We start from the raw sequence: 21,832 nt of genomic DNA on the forward strand, positions 1-21,832 counted from the left end.
TATAACCAAAATGGGATAAAACTCAGGATAAAACTGACTTCTTATGAATATTTGTGTCTAAACTCTATAATTATTCAAAAATGAATAAATGCTATAATTATTGCAAATACTATCAGATACTGATATATCAAACAAAGAAACAAAAGCAAAACCCACCAAATCCTTAAGGCCTTAATTCTGCATGAAAGTTAGGAAGATGGCTCTTAGTAGAAATCAGTTTCTCATTAGAAAAGACACTGTTATTTTCATAATTCTTGAACAGAAAATTTAAGCTAATTTGAAGGTCGCAAATTTCTTCAGGAATGTGCCAAAAATACACGAGAAAGATCTTCTGAATAAGTATAAGTCATATTCCAGGTAAGATAAGCCAGCCCACTGACAGCTTGTTACAGACATTTTCGAAAGAAAATTTGATTACTGTTTTATTAACATTCTCCTAGGTTTTGTTCTGTAAAGTTTTCCCTTTCTCATCGCCTAAAAATTACACAAAATTTGCCATCATTCAAAAATGCACATCACTTTCTGTTGCAACAGTAAAAGAGTCTTCTTCATAAATTTCAATGAAAAGAGCTCTCTCAAAAGGCACGGCAACTTACCGGCTGAGGAACACAATTTTTAAAAGGCCTACAACTGGTTCTTCAGTATGTTATTGACATATTTGAATATTTTGAGAGAAGACAAGAGAGTTGAAGATAAAAATTCTGCTCAGGACTTTAATAGTCCAAAAAGTCAAGTGGACTCATTTGACAAGATAGGTGCATCTACTACTATTAGATTTTAAACATACAGAAAACATGACCCTCATTCTGGGTAAGAACATTTTTTAACCAAGATGCAACAATTACTGGCCTTTGAGAGAAATTAATACTATACTATTACATTAATAACTAATTATTAATTTGTGATTCACCCTTTTCCTTTCCTTTCTGTTAAAAGCCAACTCCTGAAAAGGCTAGTCACTCACTAGCTGAAGGGCATGGCTGAGTGAAGAGATTTGCTCCTCGCCTTCAACAAACAAGCTCTTTAACTAGGAGGGCAGGACTCCACCCAACCGGGAGAACTAATTTCCTCTTCGGAGTATAAAGAGAATCCAGTCCAGGTGAGCCTTTGCCTGGGGAAGAACTCTCGGTCCTAGATCCCCTCCATTAGAGTTTAGGGATTGCAATCCACTCATTTAGGAGAAAACTAGCAGGATAGGAAAAGGCTTTCCCAGTCTAAATTCCTTGAGGCTGCTGAATCTCATAATCAAGCTTTGTTCTCAGCAGGAGGAGCTAAAGACTTTTAACCCACCTCCTCATTAAATGAGCACCAATCAGGGTTGAGTTTCACTTGTCAGTGGAGTTGCCTTCCAGAAGGTATTTAAGGGTCTCCTTTGGTCTCTGATTACCTAGAGAAACCACTGACCATCAATTTATTGATTGCTGGCTAGTCTAGGTAATAAATTGATTATTAGTTACCCAGAAATTCTGTCTCTTGAGGTTTTCAGTCATCACCCCTTTCCTTTAATATTAGATTTCCCCCCTCTATGTCAGGAATAGGTACACTGCCATCAAAAGGTGCTGCTAAGTAAGAGATGATTCTCTTCTCTGGGCAAATGTCAACAGATATTTTTCAAATACTGGTAGGTGGTTTTAAGAAGCATCAAAAAAACAACAAAACAGGATAGACACATACTGTCCAACAGCATGTTACTGGCTTCTATGCTTCCTTCCAGTCTCTCCTGTGAGAATCTGTTACTAATCCTTTAAACAGTAATCACAGTCAGCATGTATGTTGCTATTCTGACTTTTCCTTCTCCATTGTGGATCACTTCACATAGATCGTTTGGCATTTCTAGTCATTAGTCTCATGATTTGAGAAAGCAAACCTGCCTACATAGACCCTGGGCAGACAGAACAATGGAATAAAGCCCAATGCTTCTCTACTTTGCTCTCTCTCTCCCTTCCTCTATACAGAACCGTTTAACAAGGAGTCCTTCCATAGAACCATGATCCTAATCCTAATTAGTCTAGGTCCTAAGTTGTGATTTCACTGATGTCAGGAACTCCCAGTGAGGACACACCTCTACCAAAACTGTTTAACAATTTAATAGTCTAACCTATGTGGAACTGCTTGCCTTCTCAATGAGGGGAAGTGGGGAAGGAGGAAGAGAGAGAATTTGGAACTCAAAGTTTTTAAAACAAATGTTAAAAATTTTTGTTTACACGTAAGTGGGGGAAAATTAAATACTAAATAAAACAATTTAATAGTCTGAGAGTTTCCCGAGGGGTTAAATGACTAGAAGGATGTGGCCCTGTGTGTCAGAGGGGCATCTTGAACACATCTTCTATCTGCTATGCTGCAATGTCTATAATTTGTTATGATGACTAAAATTGAAATGCCAAAATGATAAAGCTATACCCTCAAGTAGCAATAGCATCCATAAGTAAGAGAAGCTAACTTAAAATTACACTTTTGGAAGGAAGTATTTTAAGATTTATAATCAAGTCTAAATAAATTTTAGAATTTCCTTTGGCTGATCAGTGGGAAAAACAAACAATACACCCAGACAAGCTCTTGCACACCTGAAAGCATGTAATTGAAATACATAACCTCTTTCCTGTATGTTAATTTTATGCCCTATAATTATTTCTAAGATAAGACAATAGATCCATCAAATGAATACATAACCTACTTTAGCAACTAAGGTACAAAGTGGAAGTTAATCTTTACCTGACTATCCACTATATCATTAAAGAAATGAGGAAAAAGAAATATATTATTCAACATAAGACATTGGGTCATTCAATAAGGATTTGAGAAATTTCTTACCCTAGAATTATTTAAGGAAATACTGTATCTTTCTCCTTAGACTTATCAGATATGCCCACTTTGAATGCAGAGTATTGGATCAGATGGCCCCTGATGAAGGTCTAAGAGAGGGAAAGTTTCTGAAGAGTTTCTAAGTCTGAGATAACTGACATACTTTAGATGTCTTGCAAACATTTTTTTTTAAACCACAGCTGTTAAAAGGAAAATAACTATGAGGCTCATATGTTGTATGTATATCTGTATATTTATAACTGGATAATGATCTCCCTTTAGGATTGGTATTAATTTCACTACCACTGGGAAACAGTACCTTTCTTTTTGCTCTTCTGGAATAATCATGGCTTTTTCCCCATATGTTTTAAAAACAAATAGTCAAAAATCTCAATAATAGGGAGCAACACTAAGAGAAATTTCAGTGATTAAGTTAAACTTCATCAATAGATTCTGAGTGACTGCTGAGCTGACCTTCCATCAGCCACAGATAGTAGGGCAATCAGACTTACTGTTCTGAGCCAGTGCTTGAAGCAGACAGTCCAAACATCCTTCCAAACTATCCTCAGAGATGTCAATGGCTGTGATCTTCAGTTTCTTCAAGGCATCACTGAGATTATCTGTTTACACAAAGGAAAAAAATCAATGTTCACAACTGGATGGAGTAAAAATCACAGCTTACATGAAAAGCACAGCTATCACCTTTCCCTATTGTAAAGAATGAGGTTAACTCTGCATATGTTACAAGGTGAGAACAGAGTGCAAAACAGACAATTTTTAAATTAAAATTATGTCTATTCCCCTTAATGTGAAATCTGCTCAAAAGGAATATTTTATAAGCTGACCCAGAACATTTGTTTCAACATCCATGAAACATAAGCTCCTTCACATATTCCATGCCAACTCAGAAAAACAAAATGACATAAAGTGAAGTCTCCTTGAAAAAAGAAAAAGGACTCAGTCAATGACATTTTGCTTTCTCTTTGGTTTCCCTTGTCTATATGATAAGAGCAACATATTTCAAGAGAATTATAATGATTAAGAATAACAAATATTCTTACTGGACACATAATTAGTTGGCAAATGGATACTACCATTGAGGTGCTACCTCAAGGTTGGGAAATCTTCAATTCAGGTCCTGCCTCAGACACATCCTGGCTATGCAACCCTGGGCAAGTTACTCCAGCCCTTGGTGCCCCTGGAGACACTCTAAGACTATAAGGTAGAGGTGTCAAAGTACACTGATAGAATAAATTCCCGCACTAGGATTTTCTTATATCAATGAAACCATAAGCCTAGTTCAAAAATCAAAGTTGTTCTAAGGCTACACAGGTAAAAACAAAAAAAGACTCTGTCCTCAAAGATGTTAACTGCCTAACAAATGAGACAAATCGCATATAGAGGTGTATATATAAAACATGGAGTACAAAAAGGACTACCCTTGGTAAAACACAGACTATTTCTTCCTTTGAGATTAGAGAATAGGGGAGAATGCTGGGGGGATTTGAAGAGGATTTGAGGGATTATTATAAGCTAGACTCTTCCATTAACTTCTTGCTTTGATGCCCTGTTGGGGGATAGAAAAGACTATAGGGTTCTTAATCATTCAATAAGCTCTATTATACATTAAACCTCTACTATGTGCCAGGAATTAAATTGGGTGCTATGTTTTCAAAGATAGAAATGAAACAGCCCTTGCCCCCAGGGCACTTTTCATTCTATAAGGTACCTTTTTGGCAAACTACTTGAAGCCTGTGGACCCCTTCTCAGAATAATGTTTTAAAATATATTAAAAATATATGGGATCACAAAGAAAACAAATTATACTGAAATACAGTTATCGAAATGTATTTTCCAAAACAGGTTCATTAGACCCCAGGTTAAGAACCCATGCTAAGGGAGAGCAACCATATACACATGAGTATATACAAAATGAATACAAGGCATTTAAGGTAAAGCACAAACATTTGAGGGTATCCAGCAGAGCTTCCAAAAGGAAGTGGTGTTTGAGTTAAGTTTTGAAGGAAAATAAGGATCTTAAAAGGAAGAAATGAGAAGGGAGAGTGTTCCAAAGAGAGAGAATGGATTGTAAAAGTGGAGATGAGAGACAGAACATTCTAGTAAGGAATAATAAAGAAGATGGCCAGTTTGGCTGGAATTGTGTCAGGAATGGAAACATTGACAGATTGTCCCCACACAAACATCTGGAAAGGCTTCCAGTACAAGGGCCAGATGAGGGGCTTTACATCTGTTATCTAAAGATTAACCTCATTTCATTCAGAGAAGTTCATTCCTCAGCAGGCTGGTCACAAGGTAATGACATCATCTGTTTTGTTTTGTTTTTTGCTATAGCAGCTTATAGAAGAATTGTGATCTCATCAGCTGAGGAGATACTCAAATCAACCAAATTAAATGGGCTTTTAGTACTAAAGTAAGCTAAATTCTTATGCTTAAATTAATGATGACAGCTTTAAGGTTTGTAAAGCACTTTACATACATGATCTCATTTGATCCTTACATCAACCCTGTATGTGAAGAATCTCTCCTCTCTTGACTTCAGAGAAACTATTCTCTATTTTCTTCCAGCCTCTCAAGTAGTGCCTTCTTTATCTCTTTTATAATCCTTCCAAGTAGGTCCACTTTTGGCCCTCTTTTCTACTCAGTATATTTAGTTCTTTAACAATCACACTGGCTTCCATGCAGTCAAATGTTAAGTCTGTGTTACCCCTATGAAGACAGCTCCCAGCCTGAGTTTGATCTGCATGTCCAATTGCCTACCAAACATCTCTGGAAAATCAGCCTGGAGTATAGAAAAAGAATCTAACTTGGAGGTGGAAGGCTTCCATCTCAGATTTTAAAAATCCAATCTCTGTTACCCTACATACTAGCAGCATAACACTGGCAACTTCCTGGCAAAGCCTCCATTTCCTGATTGGTGAATAGAAAATAAAATCCATAGTACATAACCCATGGGGCTTTTGTGAAGATTAAAAGCACTTTGTAAACTCTAAACAGCTGTATAACTTCAGATATGAAGATCGTTATCTACATGCATGTTCCATTACCACCTGAAACTGAACAGACCCAAAGCCAAACTTGTCTTTCCCTCAAAACTTCCTCCTCCTCTGACTTCACTATTTCCGTCAATGGCAAAAGCCTTTAAGCTTTTGCATCTACATCTGAAGCCACTTCATTATCAATGAGACTTTTCTTCTCTTTCCTCTACCATCTCATCAGATACTGAATCCTAATGATTTGATCTTAAAAATCTCCTGCATCCACCCCCTCCTTTCAGCTCCCAATACATCACCTTCAGATGAGTCCTCCTTACAATCCACCTGAACTTTGGCACATGAGCTTTAAAAAAAAAAGTACATCCCAACATTTAGAAAATGCATAGTAGCAAAAATGTAAAGGAATGATCTGCTTTATAACAACTCAGAATGGCAGCTAAGAAAACCCATCTATTAAAATTAAAACCGTAAGTAAAAGATGAGTCAAAATTGCCTCACTGGATTTTGTTTCTGTATTTCTGGGTTTTTTTTCTGTTCTAAACAGAATTTGTTAAATGAATGGCAATGATAAGTGAGAATGTGACATAGAGAAACAAATTTGTAGATGACAGAACCACCAAATTCAACAGAACCTCCACATTAAATGTGGATAAATTCACCTGCCTAAACAGACCTAAGTGATTTTTAACTACTTTATAGAGGTTTAAAATTACAAAAAAAGAAAAGGGCTTCTGATACAAAAGATTCCATCCCATTATGATCAAACACAAATCCCTGGAGCCTATTTCCACAAGAGTTAAAATCTAAAAACAACAAATATTGTATTCTGATAGGCAGATATCCTTGAAGAAAGTTTAGCTTAACTGATTCATTGAGGGGTGGGTGGTAAAAGGGTGATGGAATATATTGGAATTTTTTTAAAGGCATCAATAATTTCTTAAAAGACTGACCTATTTCATCAGATATATCTTTCTGATAGTTATCAGTGACAGATATTGTATTTTAAATCATACTTGTTTTAATTGTATAAAAGCAAACACATCTCCAAATGCACTGGCACCATATCAGCCCTTTCTCAATAAGTACTACCAAATGTGAAATAAAAGACTAATCAACAAACATTTTAAAAGTATTTCTAAAGAAGACTCTGTCAATTATAAAATAATAGTTGTAATAATAATAATGCTTAAAGTTAGATGCAAAATCTAAAACTGACAAGATCAGATACTGTGGTGAGCTCCTTATGAGCAAGAGTTTAAAAAAAAAGTCAATATAATTAACAAAACAAACCAACCCGGTAATATGACAGTCAACATTTATATAGCTTTACCACTTAAATAACATTTATACACACATACACAACTCTGAGAGGTAAGAAGGGAGAATTAAAAAAAAATCTTACAGATATCTTTTATCTATTAACCTCATTTCCAAATGTATCAATCATACCTCCTCAATTCAATGTGCCATCCCTTATAACAAAGAATAAAGGGGGAGGAGGGGAATTTGAGCCAAATTAATCACACCAAGTCTGAAAATAATGAAATGTTACAAATCTATTGTCCCTCAACTCTGCAAAGAAGGGAGAAGAAGCACATTACTTCATCTCCTCTTCATGGCTAAGCTTAAGCATTATAATTTTGTAGGCTTCAGTTTGGAGGGTTGTGTTCTTTCCATTTACATTATTGTGGTTATTGTGTATGATGTCTTTCTGGCTCTGCTTACTTCATTCTGTTTCAGTTCCCATGCTCTCTTGAATTAATTCATATTCATTGTTTCTCTTGTAGTATTAATTCAATTACTTTCATGTACCACGATTTTTTAGTCATTCCCTAATTAATGAACATTTTCTTTGTAAAACTTCCTATTTAGTTCAACTAAAAATATTATGAAATAAATACTCCTCTAATCTAAAAATCTTTTCCAGAGTGTTTCCTTTAGAAAGGGTCAAGAATAAGACATTCTTGAAGGAACTGAAGTAAGGGTAGAAACCAAAAAGTTCTTCATATCTAGTTGAGATCATTGCCTTTCCTATAACCTCTAAAGTGATTAGACAGGTCCCTCTTTTCTCACTCATCACCTGAAGGAATTAAGGTATTAAACAGAGGGAGGTGGTCCCTTTGATTACTTCAGGTCACTTGTGACCAGCTGAGGACCTTGCAGAAAGTGGTCAAAGAGGGATATGTGGATTTAAGGAAGGCAGTTCTCCAGAAATAGTCAGAAAGAATGAATGACTATTGTTCTGTTAGATGAAGTAGGATGTGTAATGGGAATGGGAATTTGAAGATCTTCCCTGCCCCTTAATAAGCCTAAGGAAATTTGAAGACCTTATATGCTTTGAAGATATGCCCTGCCCCCAAATAGGCTGAATATAATCACATGGAGCCTGTGGTGGTAGCAGTTTTAGTGAATGGTGGAGCAGAGCCCACAGGAAGCTGGGAGTGAGAGCAGCTAGACTGGAGGGAGGAGAGGACACATTCAAGGAGACAGTTAGGCTTGTGAGTAAATGTTGGTTTGTGGCTCTCGGTGCTGTTATGGCTTATTAACTTCTTTGCTACTATGATGGAATTGGCTTAAAGGTTTTGGGATTTGGTTTTCTGGTGCACGAATAAATGTTTTGCTTCTGTCTTCTATATGGAGAGTATTTTATATTTTGCCATCAAGCACTATGCAGATAGTGACCGTTGGTACTGTGAATGTTGTTGGCACTACAGAATGTGAACCCATGACTGTGTTGTATCATTTTGTGACATTTCTCTTGTTCAAGATTCCTATATATGTTACCTTAAATTGTCTTGGTGATGTCTTGGGTCATGGAAAGGACTATACCAGTTTGGCCATTTTTCTTAAGTGAGAAATACTTGAATTTAACATAAATTTAAATAAAATGGTTTTCTGAAGACTTGTGATAAAATTCAGAGTAAAGAATTGTTATTTTTTCTTTGACATTTGCTACCACAAAAAGTGGTACTATTAAAGTTTTGGTGTATTACTTCTTTAAGGCCCAAAATGAAATAAGAAAGTATAAGAAATTAGTATAATTTCAAAATGCCTTCCAGAATAGTTGGACCAATTCACAGACTCACCAACAGTATATAGATTTTCTGCAGGGAAGAGTTAATAAATGGTAACACCAATTTTACAAATAAGGAAACAGACTGAGAGAAGGAAATTAATTGCTCCAAATAATGCAATCGGTAAGTGGCAGAGCTAGGGCTCAAAATCAGGTCTCCTCATTATAGAAGCATATGTGTGTATGTCTGTATTATTTTTGTATACGTATATATACATACACATGTTAAGATAACCCATATGTATGTATATATACATATACATACATGTATATTCATATATACCTATATATGATATTATACACCTAATGATATAATATACATATTATTAGCTACTCCCCTATGGAGAAGTAGAAAGAAAAGAAGTGTTAATATCAACTACCTTGTCTATGAATCATTGTTGCTTCAAGTTCTATTACTAAAACATTTGGGGCAAGGTGAGGGAGAGTAGAAGACAGAGGGGAGGAAGCCTTGGTGGTCTCAAAGTGTTCTGAAGGCTTTTAAAATTTTATTTTTCCTCTTCCTCTCTTCTTAAGACTGTGAAAAAGATTTAGGCAAGCTTGTTTACTGTGTCTTCTTTCATACATAAAATAAGGACATAAATGTTAACTGGTTTGGAAACGTTTAGTGTTATGGAAAGTCATTAAAATGACAATACTGCAACTCTCTTGAGCAATTTCTCCCTTCTTCTTACCACTCTCAACCCCAGAAAAAAATGACTAAGACAAGAACAGGCATGCAGTTTTATGTTTACGTAAATGAAGGTGGAGAAAATTGCTTACAGTTTTCATCATCAAAGAAAATATATTTAACTTAGATCAAAAGAGTCTCCCAAAAGACCAGCTTTAATACAAAGAAAACTTCAGTCTAATAAGTTAATGAAGTCTTAGATCCTCCCTTCGTGCTAGACAGTCAGCATAGAGGACCCAAGATCAAGAGATAGAGGGTACCTTTATCCTGCCTATTTCTTGTCTATACATAGTTGTCTGTAGGTTGTCTTCACCACTGGACAATGAGCTCCTTGAGAGCAGGGACTGTTATCTTTCCCCCTTTCTTTTTGACTTCAGAGACCTTTGAATCAACCCTTTGATTTGAGTATGGAAGAAAATAAGGCCAGAGAGGGTAAGTGACTTTCCCTGGGGCACACCAGGCACACTTCTTAAGGGGAAGAGCAAGGAGTCTAAGGAGGATCCTCTGATTTCAAATCCAGAACTCTTTCTACTAGACCATTTGTCAGTTACCTTCTACATTCTTTGCAGGCATCACCCAGAAATGTCTGCTATATTTGCAAGGTGACAAATTTTTTAAAAGGCCATATATAGACCACATGACATTCCATTCTGCTTGCTGTGCACCTGCTGCTGAGACAAGTCTGTTACAAAAAGAGGATGTGGGTAAAAATTGATTATTGAGCAGCTAGAAATGTTGAGACCTTTTCATTTCCCCTCAAATTGCGGCCCAAATTTTCCCAAATTTACAACCACTTGAGAATAGCAACATTTTATCAAAAGTAAGAAAAAATTAGAGCTTCCTGTAAGAATTGAACTTTCGTGGAAATGCCTGCAAACAGATTTCTATCAGCAGCAACACAGCATCTGCTATGAAAGTGATGGATAATGTTATGCCTTTGCTAATAATTTTTTAAAACAGTTAGAATTCAGTGAGTGCAGATAAGGGCATCAAATTCATCTATTACCAATTTGGGGCTACATGGGTTAGGGGCCTGTAAAAAGGAATCTCTCTTAAGATTATATTTCATTAGCTCGGAGGCTTAGCTTCTGCTCACATGGATGCTATTTTTAAACCATGGCTAATCAAGTAGAAATAAGTCATAGTTCTCTTGCTAATACAATGGGTAGAAGGCTTTGGATGGAGAAGGAAGACTGACCCAGACTGGCTATACCAAAGAAAAATATTTTCTACATTTCTGCTAACTAAAGAGAAAGACCACTGTATCAACCACAGGGTGTTATTCTTTTGCTGGTACTTATCTTTTTTCTTTCAGCATGATCTGATTTCCCTGAATTTCTGATAGAACAAAAATTGTAAAGTCTTTTGTAAATTTCCTCAGATCAGGTCACTCTTTATATAAAACATTGAAACCAATTAGGGCTCAAATCTTTAATAAATGGGTGACCAATAGCAAAAGCATAAAATGGAAAATCCAATTTATTCCTGATTTTCTCTTTCATAAATTCTTACAAGGATGGTGGCCTAATTCAGGCCCTCATCACCTCTCACCTGAACTACAGTAATTCATTCAGCTTTGAAACTTGCCCTGGAAGGCACTTTTATTTCTAATTGGCTACCCACTCCCAGACCATTCTTGACCTCATCCATCAGGACACTAGAGCCTAGACAGCTCAGTCAATCTTGCCATCTGCCAGGCTTCCTGGCTGATTAACTGAAATGGTCTTCTCTTCAGTAATTCCTCTCTCCAATCCATTTCTGAAGTACACTTACAAGCATGTCACATCTGAACTCAAAAATCCTAAATGTCTTCAGTTTTGTACCTAAAATTCTTCACAGTGTGGTTCCCAAATAACTTTATTGTGTTCTTTCATATAGCTTCCATTTACATACTTTGTTGTAGTCAAATAGCCCTGCTAGCTGTCCCTCATATACTAAGAGAGAGTACAAGAAAGAGTGAGAGAGCGTGCACAACTCAGGAGCCACTTCCCACATGAAGAAGCCTTTCCTGATTCCTCCCCAGATATTAACCCATCCTCTCACATGAAATTATTTTGTAGTGACAGAGATATATAGACTAGAGGTGCAGAATGAAACATACATTTTTAGACATCACGAATATGTAGATCTGTTTTGCTTAATTATGTTTATTTGTTACAAATGTATTTATTTTAAAGAAAAATTCAGGTAACAGACAAATATGTAAAGAAATATTTGTTAAAAACTGAAATCCAATTCAATTCAGTTTTAACTGCCTGCAAACTTTCCCACATTTTCTCCACTTAAAAACAATAACAAAAATCCCTTCACTTGACCCTACCATCTCTACAAACTAGATTTCTCTCCTCCTTTTCACAAACTCCTAGAAAAAGCTGTCTGCACTTTATCACCTCCCACTCACTTCTCAATTCCTGGCAATCTGGCTTCCATCACCAATGGACTGAAAAGACTCTCAAAGTTACCAATTAAATCTTAATTGCTAAATCCAGTGGTCTTTATTTAGTCATCATCCATCTTAAACTGTAGTATTTGATACTGTTGAACACCCCCTCTTTTTGAGTACTCCCCTTTCACTACATTTTCAGGACACTGATCTGTTATTTTTTATGTTAGAACAATCCTGCTTGTTCTCCTCCAAAGGATTATTCTCCATGCCTGGTTCCCTTCTATACATCTTATGCTAGGGCACTGTCCTGAGTCCTCACCTGTCTTTATTGTCTTGGTCTCCTAACGATCTTTTCCAATAGGCACCACAGGATTCAAAACTCTCACTTCTTCCTATATGATTCCCAAATCAACATATCCAACCCCAATACCTCTCCCGAATTCCAATCCCACAATTCTACAATCTATCCTACCAATTCCCTGGATATCTGAAAGGTATCTCAACGTGTTTAAAACAAAACTCGTTATCCTTACCATTCCTTTCTTCAAAAAAATCCTTCTTCCTAAATCCCTATTTTGATCCAGGGCAACCCTATTTTCCCAAGTCACCTAAGGCTGTAAAATTCTTTTTCTCTGGTCACTTCCACATCTTGTCAATTTCACCTCCTCCACATCTCTTGCAATTACACCGTGGTCATTATGTGCACTACAACCATTCTAGTTCATTCCCTCCTTCTTATAGATTATTCACGCCTTAACTTTATCCCCTCTCAAATACATACCCCACAATGCCGCCAGATTCATAGTAAAGCTGGTGTGATCATGTCACTCCTGTTGAGGAATGCTAAGGGGCCCCTTGAACTTGTCTTTTTGAGTTGCCAAATTTTCTAGAATCACTGGACCCAGGGTATACAGAAAGCCCTAAAAGTGCCAAGGATGAAGCCCCCTCTAAGGGGACATAATTTGTGGTTCACATCCCAAGTTGGACTCCTTTTGTGTCCTTGGGGGTCAACACAGGAGCCAATCAAGTCTGCACTAGGCTTAGAAATTGCTTATGCAGCTGGGACCCTTGTAGACAAGCAGACCGTACTATCTTCATGATTTAGCGGAAAAGAAGGTGGCTTTTGTCATCACCTCACTTCTACCCTTCCAGAGGGGCTTTGCTGTTCTCCCAACTTTCCTCCTCTCATGCCACACCCCTTCAAGTGGGGATTTGTGTTTTCCCCTCCTTCCTTTGTTCTACTGTTACAAATATGCAAACTTCTGTATGGATTGTGAACTTTTTCCTTTCTCTTGTAACAAATCTGGTTTTCACATAAGTTTTGTGAAGTTGTGTTTATTTGTGGACACTCCTCAGGTTCTCCCCAAAGCCCTTAGACTAAAATGTAAATACCTTTGTGAGAAATTTAAAGCCATTAAAATCCAGATTATTTTTGCTGGTTGGTTACACATTACTCCCCTTTATGTTACAGTCATATTGCCTGCATACATGTACATAGAAACATACACAGACATAAGTTGTAATCAAGTAAAATATTGAAAACAGGACAGTAAATATTATCTTTTTATGATACGAAACTACAGTATATCCATACCTGGAATACCATTGCATTTCAGAATAATGGACTTTTCGTAGAATCTGAGATAATCATATCCAGTTCTTTATATCTATCACTATATACCAAAAAGGATATAATGGAATTAGATAAAGTACAGAAAAGGGAAATTAAAATTACATGAAGTAAGATGATAAAGAAAGACTTAATTTACTAGGAAAGGTAAAGGGGGAATAAGATCAAAGTCTACAGAATCTTGAATAAGATAAATGCGAAATTGCTTACTAAATCACAAAATCCTAAGATTTTCCTAAGCCTTTAAGATGTGATCAATGTAAGTTTGCTACAACTAAAAGAGAATTTCTTAATACAGTAAGAAATAAACACATGGAGCCCATTATCACAAGAATTTGAAAGAAATGGCTGGAAAATATAAGTGGGATTCAAAAGGGTTTGGACAAATTAGTGGACCATCTATTAAGACCAGCTGAGATAGACCTCATCTTAAAAACTGCTATTGTGAAAGACAGCTATGTCTTTCATGGCACATCCCTTAGGGATTCTTTTGACAACAATCTGGCAGAATAAGGGACCAGTTCAGTCCAATATTATAATTTCTATTATCTTACTGAAGTGAGCAGCTAGGAACTTTTCGCTACACTTAGTAAATATTTGCATATATTTCTTCATTCAGTAATAAGTATACTTTTCTTTTTAAAAGCAACTGGGGTTAAGTAACTTGCTCAAGTTTACACGGCCAGTTATTTCTGGGTGTGGTGCTAAGTATATGAGCCCGGATTCGATCCCCAGGTCATCCCAACACTGGGGCTGGTGCTCTTACTCACTGTGCTACCTGGCCGCCCTAGTAAGTATACTTTTATGGAAGCACAGACAAGCAACACAACTTTGAAATTAACATGTTGAAATTATTATGCCTTTAAAAAAAAAAACAAGCTGTATGTAATAAAGATTGACATTTTCACATATAATCCTTTTTTTCTGTTCAACTTTGTATATGGAAATATTCTTTTTTTTCTTGTTTACTATATTCACTACATTAAATTTAAAAATACTTCTCAACTTTTTATCAAACTACTGATTCATATTTTTTATTAATTTAGCATAAAGCTAGAGTAAAACCCAAGCACAGTTGAGACATTTTTTTTCCTGGTACCTAGGCTAGTCAACAACAATTTCCCCCAAGGGAACTAATGCCAAGGTAGGAAATAAATAAGAAATTCACAAAGGAACCCTAGTCATTAGACAAACTTCCAGAACTGTTGTGTGAAATAGCTTTATTTAAAATACAAAAGAAAATACTGTAAAAGTTTTCTTCAATAGACAGTTCTCATTTAGGGGAATTCAATATCCATTCTAAACTGCTAAACTTTAGCTTTCAGGTTCATGGTAATACAGTCTTTAAGCTGCTCTTGAGATTCTGGAAACACCTCTATATCACAGCACAGGAAGTCGATAATATAGAAACTGCAACCTGAACATCTTTTATGAGTCAAACTAGGCTAGCCATTTTCCAATCTTAGACTCCATTCTCAGCCTCTATGAAATTGCACAATCTGTGCCAGGAAGACCTCTAAGGGTCTTTTTGCATTCCTCCAGGTGCTACTAGTGCTCTGCCACCTTTCATGATCTAGAGGTTAGCATTTTCTTCCTCCCAAATTTCGCTTTACCATATATTTATGTTGTATCTCCTAAATAAATTGTAAGTTTCTTGAAAGCAATGAAAATTTTGTTTTTTTTTTTTCCTTTGGACCCCCAGGATCTAACATTACCTTAAACATAATGACACATTTAATAAATATTTGCTAAATTGAGTTGTGTATTTTGTTTAACCTGAGTTTCCAGATCTTTAAAACTTGGAGAGAGAAGGTCAGAAAGGAGATTTGCACTTGAATGTGAACACTTTTAATATTCTATTTGTGACATAACCATAGAGAAGATCACTACTGGAACAACAGCATTTGTAAATGCATATATACTGAAATGTAGGACAGATTTCATGGCTATAGGAATTGCCTGGAAAAGGAAACTTCCTCTACTCAATGCATATTCATTCTCTACAATTGAAAGGTGAATTGAATGTACGGGGTCAAAGATTTGGGAGGTATCAGAGGGAGGATTTGAATTCAGGTTTTCCTAACTCCAGGGGTAGCTATACCAATCTTCCTCTATGAAGAAATATACCACATTTCACAGGTAACACTGGTGGAAATTATGCAAACAAAGTGACTAAAATATTTAATCCCTTTGAACTAGATACTCCATTACTGAGCTTATACCCCAAAGAAGTCATTCATAAGGAAAAAAGTCCCCATATACTCTAAAATATTAATAGCAGTACTTTTTATGATAGTTAAGAATTGGAAACAAAGTAGATACCCATCAACTGGAGAATGGCTAAATAAATTATGGCACATGAATATTATGGAATATTACTGTTCTGTAAGAAATCATATATTTTGTGCTGAATAAAGAGAAGCATAGAAAGATCTACAAGAATTGATGGAAAGTGAAGTGAACAAAGACAGGAAAATATATGCAGTAACTACGCCAATGTAAATGGAAAGAACAATTACACATCAAAAAATTAAAAGTAAATGCAATAGAATTATAAAGATCAAGCAGTAATTGAACAAAGGTATATGAGAAGACCTGCTGCTAACTTACTACCCTTCACAGAAGTGGGAGGTTCACAGACGTTACACATTGCACATCTTTGGACTTTTTCAATGTATTGATCAGTTGTGTTGACTTTTTTTCCTCTCCAAAAGATGACTTTGTCATATGAGATAGGATGCAACTACAGTGACATACAAAACAGAAAATATCAATAAAAACTTATTTTTAAAAAGCGAGAGAAATGCAAAAAGTCTAGAGAGAGGAAAAGACTAGGTTTTTCTAAAGAACAAGAAGTACTTGAAAAACTGTAAAGCAATTTGAATGAAACAATTTACACTATATGCCACAATAAATTAAAAAATATACATGCAATTTGATTGTACCATAAAAAAATGAAAAGAGAACTAAATCAGGTACCTTTCACAAATATGACTGGGGTAAAACAAATGGGGGATAGTGACAATCTCAAAAGATAAAATATAATTTTCATTACATGAAATTGAAAAGCTCCTACAAAAACAAAATCAATGCAATTAGGATCGGCTGCTTATGGGGGAGAGAGAGCTTTTTTTTTTTTTAATCAAATATATCTAGTAAAGTCTGATATCCAAGATGTAAAGGGAACTGATACAAATATATAACCAGAACCATTTGCTAAAAGAAAAATGATCAAATGATATAACCAATTCTCAAAATAATAACTGCAAATTAATAAGCATATGAAACTTGCTACAAATCATGAGATGTACAAATCAAAACTCTGAGGTTTCCCCCAAAACCCAGGAAACTTGACAATAGACAGGAATGTAAATATTTTACTGGATTTTGAAAAGTCATATTAAAGCATTGACTGTTTATCCAGTTTTGAATGGGTCCAGCCGTTCTAAAAAGAAATTTGAGATTATGCTAAGGAAGTAAAACATTCATACTTTCTGACCCAGAGACCTCCCTGCTATGTGTATACTTCAAGAAGGTTAAAGACAGAAAGGAAGATTCCACATACATCAAAAAATTCACAGCAGCACTTTTTGTGGCAAAAAAGAGCTAGAAACAAAGCAGAAGCTCAACAAATGGTAAATAACTAATCATGGTACATGTATAAGAACACACACACAAATATATATTTAAATATATAAGAAGGAATATGAAGAATTCAGAGAAGCATAGGAAGATTTATAAGGTCTGATGCAAGAAATAAGCAGGACCAGAAAAACAACATAATTACAATATAAATTGGAGGAATAACAACAGAAAACTTTTGTAATCACAATGCAAGCTTTAATGGTAAGAGCTAGGAAAATGTACCTCTCTTAACTTCTTTGCAGAGGTGGGAGTACTATGGGTATGGAATATTGTATATAATAAAAGAAACATGCTGATTAGTTCTGTTGAACTATTTCTTCCCCTTCTTTCTTTTTTTTTAAATATTCTATGATACAAGAGATGATTTTCTGGGTAGAAGATGCATTCAGATACATTCAGATGTATACATCTGATGTATACATAGATGCATACATAGACAATACATTCACAAATGAAGGTGTGTAAAAAGAAATGACAATAAAATGTTTTAATTTTAATTATGTATCTACTAATAAGCACAGTAATATTTGGAATATTACAACAAAAACCTAATAATGAACACATCATAAGAATGAATTTTTCCAAACACATACTTGGTATAATAAAATACTTGCACATAATTAACATTTTTTCCACCACATTTAGAAATTTCAGATTTTTTTCCTTATAGTGATCATGACTATGTCAGGGGTGGGGAACTTGCAGCCTTAAGGCCACATGTGGCCTTCTAGGTCCTTCATTGTAGCCTTTTAACTGAATAAAAATCTTATAGAACAAATCCTTTTCATTTTTATTGATATATTTTATTCACCTTTTACATTTTTATTTTATTTTTTAAATGAACATATTTCAAATACCAAAGAATAAAATAAGTTTCAATGAAATAATCCTCCCAGATTGACTGGCACAATTAGAACATTAGTAAGCCCTAAGGCCTAAATTGATGGCTGCTACACTTATTTAGTTCTAACTTCCCCCACCTAACCCCCCACATGATGCTGGTTGGCGAGAGTTTATGGGGGTTGAGTACACCAGTCTGTTACCAACTTTTGATGAAAATGAACTTTATTTCTGTTTGATATGTAATCTTTGAATAGTTGCACAGCTCAACAGAATTTTTTTTAATTCTGTCTGCTTAACAGCCCATCATCTTAAAGAAGACCAAGAGAACACTGAAGGAAGAAAACATTTTTAAATGAGGATTGGGAATTGCAATATTATGTTGTTTCTGCTGAAGACAAGATGATTTGCTCACTTTGTGATACTACAATATCAACATTAAAGAAATTTAATGCTCATCAGCATTATAACACTCATAAGGACCACAAATATTTTAAATTAGTGGGAGAGGCATGAAAGATTGTAATGCAGAAATTAAAAGATGAAAAGCAAAAGCAAAGACAATTCTTTGAAGCAGCAATAAAATCTGAAAATAATGCCACTGAAGTAACTTATAAAGTAGTTTATATACTTGAGAAATAAAGGAAGCCTCGGTGATATAGAAATTGTGAAAGAATGCATTATTGAAGTTGTAGGATGCTTAAACCCTGATAACTTTTCAAAGTACAAACTGTCTCTTTCAAAGAGAACCATAACTGATGGACAGCATGAATTAACCTTCAACTTAACAGAACAACTTCATGCAATACCTCAAAAGTAAAATATATATTATTTAATTACTTTGGATGAATCAACTGATAACTACTGACTCAGCACAGGTTTTATACTTCATTCAGGTCATAACAAAAGATTTTCTCTACTAAGAAGAGTTACTTGCTTTGGACACTCTTGTAAACAGAACATAGGAAATAAATGTCTTCAACAACTTTCATGACAAAATGTCAAGTATTAACAGATCCAAATGTTCTCATTTCTTTTCAACATATCTTGGATTAGCAAAAGTTCTGTGCTAAAGCTGTTTTTAAGTGACACTTTGCAACAAGTTATAGGTATTACGGTAACTACATCCATGCAAATGCAACACAGCATCCATCGGTTTCATAACAGGCTAAACGATGAGGTAGTCAGTGTGGATTTGTCATATCATTCTAAAGCGTGTTGGCTATCACAGGGCAGGTGTTAACCAAAATTTTATCTCTGCAAGAACTGATAATTAAATTTTATGAAGAAGATAATCTGCAATATGAATTATTGAAAGAAGATTTATATAGGAATGCTGCATTTCTGTGTGATATGTCCAACCAAAACAACTTGGATTTTTCTCTGCAAGGTTAAACCAAGTCTATACATGATATGTGGCAAAAAATCCAAGTATTTTGAAGAAAATCTATCTTCTTTCAAAACACTTTTTCTTCAAAAGAAAATTTCAGGTGAATATTTTCCCCAGTTAGCAAAGGTCACGGATGAGCAGGATGATATATGTGAATCATCTGAAGAATACACAGCTATTATGGACCTAATAACTGGAGAATACAATGAAAGGTTCATTGACTTTGAGAATGATGACATCACACTCAAATTAGCATTTCAGCCTCAAACACCAATGCACCTAAAAAACTACAGATGGAACTGATTGAGCTCTCAGTTGATGACATTTTAAGGCCCCTGTTTGATGGTAAGAAAGGTTCAAAATGCAGAATACCCATGCCTTCAGCAACATGTCCGAAAAATGCTTTCTTACTTTTTTTAACCACTTATTGCTGCAAATCTGCATTCTCCTACCTAACCCAAATCAAGATGCCCTTGAAGTTGCAAATGACTGGTGTCCATCTAGAGGATCAACTGAAACTGCAGACCTCAGGCTGCATGTAACTAAATATTCAAATGCTTTCCAACAAAAAGCAGACACAACAAAGTCATTTAAAGGTTTGTTAACTTTAAAATTAACATATAGTTTTCATTTTTTGACATTAAGTATGTAATAGTTAGATTTTTGCAAAATAATGTATATTTTAAAGTATATCTTATTGAAGTTTCTTGAATGCTGCCTTATTTGATTATAGCTAAATGTTAATGTGACCTTCCAACATGAAAAGGTTCTCCACCCCTCTTCTAAGTGAATTAAGATGAGAAAAATTACATTGTTGGGAATAAAAGAGTAAGCTAAGGAAATGGCAAAAGGAACCTGTAAAGAAAGAGTTCTCTATACTTTACTTTTTAAAATATGAGGCTGATGATGACCGCCATGCACCTCAATTACAAGCACAGTTCAAGCACACCAAACAGGCATATAATGTAGAGATTTTTGTGGAGAGAGGTAGACTAGATGATAAAGCTTTTGACCTCCAAGTTCCTTCCAGCTCTAAATTTATTGTCCTATGATATCTCCTAACTCAGATTCTCTCATTCCTTCTTAAAGTAATTCAAGCTCTATATAATAGAGCAGCAAAAATGCTTTTGGGCACAATGTTTTTTACCCAGAGTACCCATTTACCCAGAGTAATTTTTACCCAGTCCAACTTTTTCAAAATGTTAACTTGAAGGCATCCTACTGATTTTCTTTCTTTGATTTGGCTTAAATGGAATTTCCTGTACAATTTATGTAGGGGAATGGAATACAAAGGATGACTTTATTCCAAGAGAATAAAAGTCCTTAGCCCACATGTAGCCCCAATGCTACTGGGCAGAATGATCAGTGATTAACCATAGATATTTCCAGCATTAATTAACCTAAACATGGAATATGCACAGCCTACCTAAATTTAAACAGGAATTAACTATATCCTTTAAAAATCTTTTATCAAAGGAAGCCCTTGAAAATGCTTTCCTGAACTTTCATTCTGAAGGCAACCACTGAAATTACTTTAAAAATAAATAAACAAATAAAAGCATAAAGAACAACTTTATGAATAAATGAAGAACATATGCAAAAAAAAAGTATACTAATTGTTGTACTTGGAGCCTACAAATTAGCTAACACCAATTCTGGGTATTTTGTGGGCCAGAATATTCTACTAATCACAGTTTATGAAGCCCCACCAATGTTTTTTTTTTCTTTTAAATCAGCCATAGGATACACAGCTCATTCATAATAGAGGCATTTAAATCTATTAAAGCATCATAAAATCACAACTGGATCCAACCCCTACCTGAAGCACTACTACTTGCTTTCATGCTCTCCCTTTCTCTCACATCTGTAAGGTTTACAGGTTGAATCTCAATCTTTCTCCCTCCCTCCCTTTCTTCCTCCTTCTCTTCCCCCCCCCCCAAGTGAAAAACAAGGGATACATCACAAATTATTTTTTATAATCCTTCAAAATCAGTTTGGGCTTCACATTGGAAATAAGATTAAGTTGATGTTTGGGCAATTCAAAATACTTCTTAAAAAATTATAAAAATCCTTTCTCAGACACTTATCAGTTGTATGTCCAAGTTAATCTCATTCAACCCATTTCCCCTTCTATAAAATGGGGGTAATAATAGAATTTACTTCAGAGAATGGTTGTGAAGACCAACAGAAATAATATCTGTGAAGTGTTTTACAAATCTTAATGAACAATATGAATGCTAGCTGTCATTATAACTGACAGGGTTCTCAAACCACAGTTTAAGAAGTGCTGAAGGGGTGGCAAATGGAAAAAGTTTAAGAAGCCCTGGGCTAGAGTAGTTAGAGAAGGATTTAAGGATATGCTGG

The 21,832-nt window shown here is 35.2% G+C and overlaps 1 protein-coding gene across 5 annotated transcripts in view; it reads right to left on the bottom strand.

Annotated features, from left to right (window-relative positions):
• The window catches only part of RAP1GDS1 (Rap1 GTPase-GDP dissociation stimulator 1), a 221,049-nt gene that overhangs the window by 164,473 nt on the left and 34,744 nt on the right, over nt 1-21,832 (bottom strand). For all 5 annotated transcript variants that reach the window (XM_069094364.1, XM_069094356.1, XM_069094347.1 and 2 more), the window contains exon 2: nt 3,315-3,422. In XM_069094364.1, the coding sequence (XP_068950465.1) occupies nt 3,315-3,422 (108 nt within the window). The remainder of the gene's footprint in view (nt 1-3,314; nt 3,423-21,832) is intronic.

Source organism: Petaurus breviceps, unplaced genomic scaffold (genome assembly GCF_028583685.1).
Source record: "Petaurus breviceps papuanus isolate PSGF00001 unplaced genomic scaffold, PetGlider_PUasm1.0 126, whole genome shotgun sequence".
NCBI classification, from domain to species: Eukaryota; Metazoa; Chordata; class Mammalia; order Diprotodontia; family Petauridae; genus Petaurus; species Petaurus breviceps.